General features: G+C 44.9%; 1 protein-coding gene across 1 annotated transcript; it reads left to right on the forward strand.

Annotated features, from left to right (window-relative positions):
• The first annotated feature begins 8400 nt into the window (after nucleotides 1–8400).
• Nucleotides 8401–10308, forward strand: LOC132403517 (uncharacterized). Its single transcript, XM_059986915.1, has 2 exons — nucleotides 8401–9571; nucleotides 10182–10308. The coding sequence occupies exon 1, from the start codon at nucleotides 8452–8454 to the stop codon at nucleotides 9514–9516; it is 1065 nt and encodes a 354-aa protein (XP_059842898.1). The 5' UTR covers nucleotides 8401–8451; the 3' UTR covers nucleotides 9517–9571; nucleotides 10182–10308.
• The last annotated feature ends 790 nt before the right edge of the window (nucleotides 10309–11098 follow it).

An 11098-nucleotide genomic window follows, 5' to 3' on the forward strand; every position in this document is an offset into this window, starting at 1 on the left:
GCCATCAGGAAGTCACACTTTTGATGGATGGAGTGGAGGTGCTCGATGAAAATTCTATATGCTACCCAGTATACAAACCACAACTTGTCCAGTTTCCAGTAGTCTCGCTTTCAAATAGCCAAAAGTAATGGTTGGAAAAAAAATCACCTCAACTCAGTATCTCATTGGTATTTACGTATTCACCAGCATTAGCACAATCCATTCTGCTATAGGCAATGTTGGTGCTTTACACATACATCACCTACTTTATTTGGTGATCTGCAACATCCTAGCCCTTCTGCATTATCTGCCCAAGTTCCCCACCCCCAACAGAACAAAATCTAACAAATGGCATGCTGGTCTTAATGAAGATAAACAGGGTAAAGTCAGCGCTTATAATAATAATACCTTCTGATTACATTGATTAGCATTCCACTCACACATACATATAAACTATCTGACTGCTGACCACCCCACCCCCAATCTGCTTTTATTTTAAACAAAGTACATTGCTTACTTACAAAAAATTAAATCTGCCTTTACTGGGACAGCACTTAGCATCACATAGCTGCCGTGTCCTTCATCTCACTAATCAGTGAGATGTTCTTCATCATAATAGAATTTCAAATCCTTTCCCCACTGGAAAACAAGCTTTTTTAATCCATCTTTAATTAGATATCAGCACAGCCCAATAGGACACAGCAAACCTTGACTACGAGCCTGGGCCTGTACTGTTTGAACAGAAGCAACTGCTCTAAATTATTGATTTTAATATAAAGCATTCACCTGCTAATTCTGCTCGGGCCTGAACAAGCCCATTTTCCAATTATCTTTCTATGAATCAGACATACTACAACAGCAATGAATGAAGACAGGATGATTTGAGTACAGGCTGTTCAACATTTATCGTGTGAGATCCACCATTGGGGTTAACTAGAACGACAATGATATATTGTGTTATTACATCCTCAGGCTAGATTATACCAGACAGTTGAAAGATCTTCCTCGTGTGGTTTTAATAATTCTTGTTATAGCCACCTGTAGCACAGCTCCACTGCTGGAGTTCCCAGTATTCTTCGCTCATTAAGGCACTCATGTTTGTTGGGGCATCAGCCAAATCGTTTACCGTGCTTATACATGTAGTGAGAGTTACTTGTCAGTTTGCCATGCAGAGAAATCATAGTCAAGAGATGCCTTCGTCCAATTTCTCTAAATATATAGAAATTTGTCTGCATAACACAGGAAAAAACAGATGTTGTACAGACAAAGACCGCATTACTGCATCATTAAGTAATTTTGTACACGTTTCAGGGAGAGATAATGTCAATAATTAATATTTCTTGCAGCTAAGCACTGTTTTTCTGGCAGTCAACTTGTCTGAGTGACACCAGCAAAAACGCAGCATCCAAAATTTGCTTCCAGTTAAATTTTAACCACATTGTCCAAATAACAAATGGTTCCATTCACTCACAGATGAGCCAGCTGTTATAATTGCTGAGGCCTCACAAAACCATTGATGCAGGTTTTGCCCCAAGAAAATTCCTACTCTCCCAACCCGCTCCCCACCCATAGGTGCTCCTTGACCCACAGAACTCATCCAGCAGATTAAGTGTGGCACACAAAAGTATTATTAAATGTAGTCGGCCGGCTGCTCCAGAAGAAATCTTGCCATTACAGGGACGGTTTCATTTCCATCAGATAAGCAAAAAACACACACACACACACACGAGTAATTTATCTGTCAAATTAGGTCACATCCAACCCCCCCCCCCCCCCCCAAGGGATGCCACCTTTTATCAACACTTCTTGTAGGTACAGTGTATTTCTCTTCCACAGGATACTCAGGATACTTCTCTCACACACCTGAGCACCCATAAAATCCCGAGTACAAGACCACACAGATGCCCTTGAGGCCAAGGTCAATCTCTCTCAGAATCCCAGCTTCAGTGTCAATCTCTGCTGAAGGAAGTCACACAACAATTCACTCTTCAATTTGCAGCACCAGCTTTGCAGAATCTTTTTCTGGCGACGTGAAATCACGCTTCCTCTACTTGCTGTGTGCAGAACTGATAGAGTGGAGAGGTAGTCACAGAAGTAAACAGTCAACCATTCAGGACTAAGATGAGGAAAAATTGCTTCCACCTATAAGGAAATGTATCAGAGTAATCCTCTACACAGAAGGGCTGTGCCGGCTCCGTCACCAAATAATTTTAAAGTACAATTCAAAAGATTTTTGGATTATTAAGCAAATAAAGGCATATGGAGTCAATACAGGAAAGTAGTGTTGAGGTCTAATGGGTTTACTGTTACTTCTGTTTGTTATGGAGTCAGGTTTTCTTGGTGGACAGTTTGCCGTCAGATGTGGCCAATCAAAAGTAAGACTTGTGCATGGTTCCTCAACTGTCAGTTTGTGTCAACACTTATCAGTAGCTAGTGGAGTGCTGTTCGTATCGTGGCTGTGCTAGTAGCATAGAAATTCAACAAGTTATGCCTCTTTTCCTGAAACTATGGATATTACACAAGGAATCTTAATAGCTTTGTTTCCAAACAAAGGCTAAGCTAGTTTTTTTTTAAATGGACCTTTGTAAGTAGAATTGTAGAAGCTGTAATACTGTTTTAATGCCAGGAAACAGGTCCCATACATGTCACCCCATACAACCCTGAGATTCTTTCTCTGCAGGCACACCCAGCAAACCTATAGAACAGTAACTGTAATCAGAATCAGTGAACAATGAACTGTGCAAATGCAAATATAAACAAATAGCAATAAATAAAGAGAGCACGAAGTAACAAAGAGTCCTTAAAGTGAGACCATTAGTTGTGAGAGCACCAAAAATAACACGTGTAGTTACCCTTTTTTGTTTAAAAAGCTGATGGCTGAGGGGTTAGTAACTGTTCTTGAATCTGGTGCTGTGAGTCCCGAGGCACCTGCACCTTCTACCTAATGGCAACAGCAAAGAAAAGAGCATAATGGCTTGGTGGTGAGGAACTTTGATGATGGAGGCTGCTTTTCTATGGCAACATTTCCGTAAGACATAGGAGCAGAAATTAGACCACTCGGTCAATCGAGTCTGTTCTACCGTTCAGTCATGGCTAATCCTTTCTCCTCCTATTCAGCCCACTCACTGACCTCCTCCCCATAACCTTTGATGCAGTGTCCAATCAAGAACCTATCAAGCTCTGCCTTAAATACACCCAAAGACTTGGCCTCCACAGGTACCTATGGTAATAAATTCCACAAATTCACCACCCTTTGGCTAAAGAAATTTCTCTGCATCTCTGTTTTAAATGGATGGCCCTCTATCCAGAGGCTGCGCCCTCTTGTCCTAGACTCCCCCACCATGGGAAACATCCTTTCCACATCTACTCTGTCTAGGTCTTTCAATGTTCAAAAGGTTTCAATGAGATCTCCACTTCATCCTTCTAAATGCCAGTGACAACAGACCCAGAGCTGTCAAATGTTCCTCATATGAAACGTTCCCTTTTATCCTGGAATCATCTTTGTGAACCTCCACTCAACCCTCTCCAATGCCAGCACATTTTTTCTTAGATGAGGACTCCAAAACAGTTCACAATACTCAAGGTGGAGCCTCACCAGTGCCTCAGCATCACATCCCTACTCTTGTATTCAAGACCTCTTGAAATGAATGTTAACATTACATTTGCCTTCCTCACCACAGACTCTACCTACAAGTTAACCTTTACGGTGTTCTGCACAAGGACTCCCAAGTCCTTCTGCATCTCAGATTTTTGCAGATGTGCTCAGTGGTTGGGAGTGTTTTACCCATGAGGACTGGGCTGAATCCACTACGTTTTGTTGGATTTTCCACTCAAAGGCATTGGTGTTTCCATACCAGGCCATGATGCTGCCAGCCAGCACACCTTACACCTCACATCTGTGGAAGTTTGCCAATGTTTTTGATGTCATGTCAAATCTCTGCAGGCTCCTGAGGAGGCAGAGAAAGTAAAGTATTAAGCCATGCACAGATTTTAATTGAGCCCTGACTAAATGCCCTAGTATCACTCTGTGGCCTTAGTATTACACTAGATCACAGAATTACACACTCAGCCATTGGACAAATTCATTAAGCTGGGATACCATCTAAGGCGGATTATGTACATTTGTGGGTTTGGCCCCACCCAGCATCATCACTGTACACATTTCTAATTGTTTTTGGCTTTCACAGCCTCAGAGTGCAATGACATCGCTTTAGAGCAGAGATGAGGAGGAATTTCTTCAGCCTGAGGGTAGTGTATCTGTGGAACTCATTGCCACAGATACTGTGGAGGCCAAGTCAGAATCAGAATCAGGTTTATTATCACCAGCACATGACGTGAAATTTGTTAACTTAGCAGCAGCAGTTCAATGCAATACATAATATAGAAGAAAAAAAACAAAATAAAATCGTAATAAATCAGTAAGTCCATTACAGTATACATATATTTGTTAACTTAGCAGCAGCAGTTCAATGCAATACATAATATAGAAAAAAAAAAACAAAATAAAATCATAATAAATCAGTAAGTCCATTACAGTATACATATATAGAGTAGATTAAAAATCATGCAAAAAACAAATTATATAGATTTTTAAAAGTGAGGTAGTTCAATGTCCATTTAGGAATTGGATGGCAGAGGGGAAGAAGCTGTTCATGAATTGCTGAGTGTGTGCCTTCAGGTTTCTGTATCTATTGATGGTAACAGTGAGAAAAGGGCATGCACTGGGTGCTGAAGGTCCTTAATAATGGATGCTCCCTTTCTGAGACACAGCGCCCTAAAGATATCCTGGGAACTTTGTAGGCTCGTACCCAAGATAGAGCTGACTAGATTTACAACCCTTTGCAGCTTTTTTTGGTCCTGTGCAGTAGTCCCTCCATACCAGACAATGATGCAGCCTGTCAGAAGGCTCTCCACAGTACAACTATAGAAGTTTTTTGAGTGTCACACACAAAATGCTGGTGGAACACAGCAGGCCAGGCAACATCTATAGGGAGAAACGCTGTCGACGTTTCGGGCCGAGACCCTTCGACAGGACTAACTGAAAAGAAAGTTAGTAAGAGATTTGAAAGTAGGAGGGGGAGGGGAAAATGCAAAATGATAGGAGAAGACCGGAGGGGGTGGGGTGAAGCTGAGAGCCAGAAAGGTGATTGGCAAAAGGGATACAGAGCTAGAGAAGGGATAGGATCATGGGACGGGAGGCCTAGGGAGAAAGAAAGGGAGAGGGGAGCACCAGAGGGAGATGGAGAACAGGCAGAGTGATGGGCAGAGAGGAAAAAAAAGGAAGGGAAAAAAAACTAAATATATCAGGGATGGGGTAAGAAGGGGAGGAGGGGCATTAATGGAAGTTAGAGAAGTCAATGTTCATGCCATCAGGTTGGAGGCTACCCAGCTGGTATATAAGGTGTTATTCCTCCAACCTGAGTTTGGATTTATCTTGACAGTAGAGGAGGCCATGGATAGACGTATCAGAATGGGAATGGGACGTGGAATTAAAATGTGTGGCCACTGGGAGATCCTGCTTTCTCTGGCGGACAGTGCGTAGGTGCTCAGCGAAATGGTTTCCCAGTCTGTGTCATGTCTCGCCAATATATAAAAGGCCACACCGGGAGCACCGGACGCAGTATACCACACCATCTGACTCACATTCAGCGAAATGGTCTCCCAGTCTGCGTCTGTGTTTGTGAGTTGGCTGGTGTGGAATACTGCGTCCAGTGCTCCCGGTGTGCCTTTTTATATATTGGCGAGACACGACACAGACTGAGAGACCATTTCGCTGAACACCTACGCTCTGTGTGCATTTTGTGTGTTGCTTGCACTTCGAGCATCTGCAGATTTCCTCGTTGAGAGAAATGATTAAATTAAAGACGGTACTTAAGGAGTCCATTTAGAATGTGCTGACACAGAAAGAGCGTGCAAAGCAACTTGCAGGGCAACGTATAAACCAATTTGCAAAATGAGGATGAAACAATAGCTTGCTGATTAAAGAAGCGATACGGGTAACGGGAAGACATGCTTAACGGTTGAACAATAACGGTGTTAATGCGCTGAGGCTGATAAGTGGGCCAAAGGGTAGTCACATTTGTAATTTTGTAATGAGATTAAGGAAGAATGTCTGCACCTCACATGGGTGCAACTCACAAAGTCGTAAACAAGTAGGGTATAAAAAGCTGTGCAAAGTGTAATTCGGCACTCAATCTACCAGGAGCTGGTTGGGTCCGACTCTGCAGACTCGAAAAATAAAGTTTACCGTTCTGCAAATTGCTGAGACTCAGTGTGTTTCTGACAACGTGGGGGCTCGTCCGGGATCCACACTCCGGCCGCGGTGGACACGAGGAAGGACATCGGAGACGGTGCACCCCGCCGAGTTTGGCGGTCCCTGACTCCTTGCTCGTCGCTCCGGCGCGGCTTGAGCGAGTGATATCCGGACAGCGCAGAGCGGTAAACGGGGAGAAGGGGACAGTACCTGGTACTGGAAGTCCCCAGGACGCACCGGGTAAGTGCCTACTATTATAGTAGAAGGGTGCGGGAATAAGTAAGGACGGAGATCGCTACCCGGGGGTCCTCCTGATAAAAGTCCTTGGGATGCACCGGGTAAAGTGCCTACTGTTGCAGTAGAAGGGTGCGGGATTAAGTAAGAGCGGAATAAGATGGGAGGGGGTGGCTCTAAAAAGAAAGAGGAAACGGAAAGACCGGGACCATACCCGGGGGTTCCTCCTGATAGCCCCCTCGGTAGAATGTTTGAGAATTGGGGATGTGGAAGACTAAAAGGGAAACAAAAGAAAAAAATGATACAGTACTGTTTAATTTGGTCGAAACAGCCGATAGAAAAACCTGCGGTCTGGTGGCCGCGGCTTGGGTCTGAGGAGGATTGGGTACGACAAGCCTTAAACATTTACGTTAACTCAAAACCAAATGTAAAACCGGAAGAAATTGCTTATGCTTTTTGTTGGACTCCCTGGCCAGGAGTAACAACAAAGAGTTTTAAATTGGGCATTAAAGGGGAGCGGAAGTGGGACCCACTCAATCATTTACCCCCTCCCTATGTCCAGCCTTCTGCGCCCCTTGCGGGAGCAGAGGGAGGACGTGAAGAAAGTGAAAAAACAGAAGAAATAGACCCGGAGAGGGAAGAGAGGGATGTTAGGGAAAAAGCAAAGGCAAGGATCGAAACAAGGAGTGTGACAGGAGCAGATAAGAAAAAGAAAGACGAATTAAAAAAAGGAAGAGGTACAGCTGTGTCCCCTTCGAGAGGTTCCAATGGGAGGAGAACGGGGAGGAACAGAATTTGTAAACGTCCCTCTGACAAGTACCGAAGTACGAGGATTTAAGAAAGATATGAAAACTTTATTAAAAGATCCAATGGGACTGGCAGAACAGTTGGATCAATTCTTAGGACCTAATGTTTACACTTGGGAAGAAATGCATGCGATTATGGGAACGCTATTTTCTGCACAAGAGAGGCAAATGATACGACAAGCTGCAATATCAATTTGGGGAAGGGAACAGCCGAATGAGTTACCGGGGGACTGGAAATTTCCAGTAAACGACCCACAGTGGGACAAACAAGCAGAAGAGGGAAGACGCAATATGCGACAGTGGCGAGAGTACATCATTAAGGGAATAAGGGAGGCTGTGCCAAAAGGTCACAACTTTGCCAAGGCGTTTGGAAACCACCAAGGGAAAGATGAGAGCCCAACCGACTTCCTCGATAGGGTGCGGAAAAATGTGCAACAGTATGCGGGGGTGGACCCTAATTCGGCAGTAGGGGAACAATTCATACGAATTGAATTTGTATCAAAAGCATGGCAAGACATCCGGAAGAAGCAACTCCGGTGGACCGTCTTGCCCCAAGGGTTCACGGAGTCCCCAAACCTATTCGAACAGGTACTGGAGCAAGTATTGGCTGGATTCCATTGTACCGAAAAGAACCAACTATTACAGTATGTCGATGACCTACTACTATCGGGACCAGCAGAGGAGGTAGTGCGAGACGATACTATAAGACTCCTGAATTACCTAGGAGAAAAAGGATTGCGGGTGCCCAAGAAGAAACTGCAATTTGTCGAGAAGGAAATAACATATCTCGGACACAGAGTCAGTAAAGGGCACCGCCAAATAACCCCAGAAAGAATAGCGGGAATAACTAAAATACCGCTTCCCAGGACAAAGAAGGAAATAAGACAATTTCTGGGCTTAGTGGGCTATTGCCGGATTTGGATAGAGAATTATACCTCCCTGGTGAAGTTTATGTACGACAAATTGGCAAAGGAAGACCGGGGAATAATCAGCTGGACCGAAGAAGAAGAACAGAAGTTCAGGAAAATAAAAGGGCAACTAATTCGGGCCCCGGTATTAACACTGCCAGCACTGGAAAAGCCCTTTCAGCTGTATGCAACAAACAATGAAGGAACTGCGTTAGGAGTACTAACCCAAGAAAAAGGAGGAAAGCGGCAACCTGTGGCCTTTTTATCAAAAATGTTAGACCCGGTATCCCGGGGATGGCCGACGTGCATACAAGCCGTAGCGGCAGCAGCCGTACTAGTAGAAGAAGCACGGAAATTAACCTTTGGGGGAAGAATGACGGTGTATACCCCGCACTCCGTTAGCACCCTCTTAGCCCAAAAAGCTCAGCGGTGGTTGACGGACTCTCGCATACTGAAATACAAAACCATTCTGATGGTCGGGGATGATTTAAACTTTGAAAAGAACAATAGTTGTAACCCGGCACAGTTCTTATACAGGGAATCAACAGGGGAGGAAACCGAGCATAACTGCGTGGAGCTAACAGACCTTCAGACAAAAAGTAGGGAAGATCTACAAGAAGTTCCCCTAATTGAAGGCGAGGAACTATATATCGACGGCTCCTCCAGATGCATCAATGGGGTACGACACAGTGGATATGCTATTATAAACGGGAGGACTAGGGAGACGGTGGAGTCCGGCCGGCTCCCGGGTAATTGGTCAGCCCAGTCTTGTGAACTATATGCCTTGCAGAGGGGACTGCAACTGTTAAGAAACAAAATAGGCACTATATACACCGATTCTAAGTATGCCTATGGAGTGGTACACACCTTCGGAAAGATTTGGAAAGAACGGGGGTTGATAACAGCCAGGGGAAGGGAATTAGCTCACGAACAAATGATAAGCATGACTCTGGAAGCTCTAACACTACCTCAAGAAATTGCAGTGGTTCACGTTCCAGGACATCAACGAGGAACAGCCCCGGAAGCAATAGGAAACCGGCTCACAGATGAAGAAGCCAAACGGGCAGCAATGGAAAAAACGGTCCGACTTCTAACCCTGATACCAATAAGGGAAGGGCTTAACAAACTACCAGTCTTCACCCAAGTAGAAATAGACGCTATGAGCCAGCTGGGAGCCCGACAAACATCAGAAGGCGAGTGGAAGACCCCCGACGGACGGCAAGTACTGAATAAGGAAGTAACTCGTCATATACTGCAACATGCAACAACTACACCAACAAAGCCATTGGGGAGTGCAAGCTATGTGCGACACTATCCTAAGGGACTATGTTTGTAAAGGGATATTCACACTAGCTCAACAGGAGGTGTGGGGCTGTTACACCTGCCAAAAGGTAAACAAGAAAATGATGCGTGCCACCCATAAGGGGGGACAAACACTAGCCGTCCGACCGTTCCATCGGATCCAAATAGACTTTACGGAACTACCACAAGTTCAGAGATGGAAGTACCTGTTAGTAATTGTGGATCACTTCACTCGGTGGGTGAAAGCATTCCCAACCACTAAAGCGGACGCCCCTACAGTGGCACGGATCCTATTAGAAAATATAGTCCCGAGATATGGAATAATGGGGTCTATTGATTCAGATAGGGGAACACACTTTGCCTCAAAAACACACCAGCTAATCTGTGTCACCTTAGGAATCCAGTGGAAGCTGCACACCCCCTGGCACCCTCAGAGCTCAGGAAGAGTTGAGAGGATGAACAGTACTTTGAAGACGCAATTGACAAAACTAATGATGGAAACCAAGCTACCCTGGACCAAGTGTCTACCCCTGGCCCTACTAAGAATCCGCACGGCTCCTCGAAAAGATATAGGAGTATCCCCTTATGAAATGTTGTTTGGCCTTCCATATTGGAACAAGGTGGAGAGCTATCCTTCCCTGCAAGGGGGAGATGTCTTTGTAAGGGACTATTTACAGGCACTGTCTCGTTCTTTTGCAGAATTGCGCAGGAAGGGGTTACTCGCACAAACCCCACCTCTGGACTTCGCACTCCACCGAACTCAGCCCGGTGACTGGGTCCTGATTAAGACTTGGAAGCCAGAGAAGTTACAGCCGCAGTGGGAAGGCCCATTCCAGGTGCTACTGACCACCGAAGCCGCAGTAAGGACAAAAGAAAAAGGGTGGACCCACGCCGCGAGAATCAAGGGACCCGTAAAGCCCGAAGAAGGTGCAGAATGGACTTGCGTCCAGGGAGAAGACCCGATGGTGCTAAAGCTCAAAAGACGGACAGAATGAACTTTGGGACTGTAATGTATATACTGCTATTGTTGAGAAGCACTGAAGGGGGATTGATGGTCCTCCTTCTGCTACCATGTCTGATCCCCTGCTTGCGGGAGCTAGTAGCTCGGGTGGCAAGACAAGTCATGCAACCAGGGGCCCCAGCTGATCCTGTTCAGGTACTCCTACAAAGGGAAATAGAGCTAGAGGAAGAAGCCTATGTAAACCCGTGGCAAAAGCCCAACTGATAGCACATTCTAAAAAGAAAAAGGGTGGATTGAGAGAAATGATTAAATTAAAGACGGTACTTAAGGAGTCCATTTAGAATGTGCTGACACAGAAAGAGCGTGCAAAGCAACTTGCAGGGCAATGTATAAACCAATTTGCAAAATGAGGATGAAACAATAGCTTGCTGATTAAAGAAGCGATACGGGTAACGGGAAGACATGCTTAACGGTTGAACAATAACGGTGTTAATGCGCTGAGGCTGATAAGTGGGCCAAAGGGTTATCACATTTGTAATTTTGTAATGAGATTAAGGAAGAATGTCTGCACCTCACATGGGTGCAACTCACAAAGTCGTAAACAAGTAGGGTATAAAAAACTGTGCAAAGTGTAATTCGGCACTCAATCTAGCAG

This window comes from Hypanus sabinus, chromosome 13 (genome assembly GCF_030144855.1).
Source record: "Hypanus sabinus isolate sHypSab1 chromosome 13, sHypSab1.hap1, whole genome shotgun sequence".
NCBI classification, from domain to species: Eukaryota; Metazoa; Chordata; class Chondrichthyes; order Myliobatiformes; family Dasyatidae; genus Hypanus; species Hypanus sabinus.

Excerpts from the sequence above, each read along its gene's own strand:
- LOC132403517 (XM_059986915.1), top strand. The coding sequence starts at position 8,452 with ATGTTAGACCCGGTATCCCGGGGATGGCCGACGTGCATACAAGCCGTA.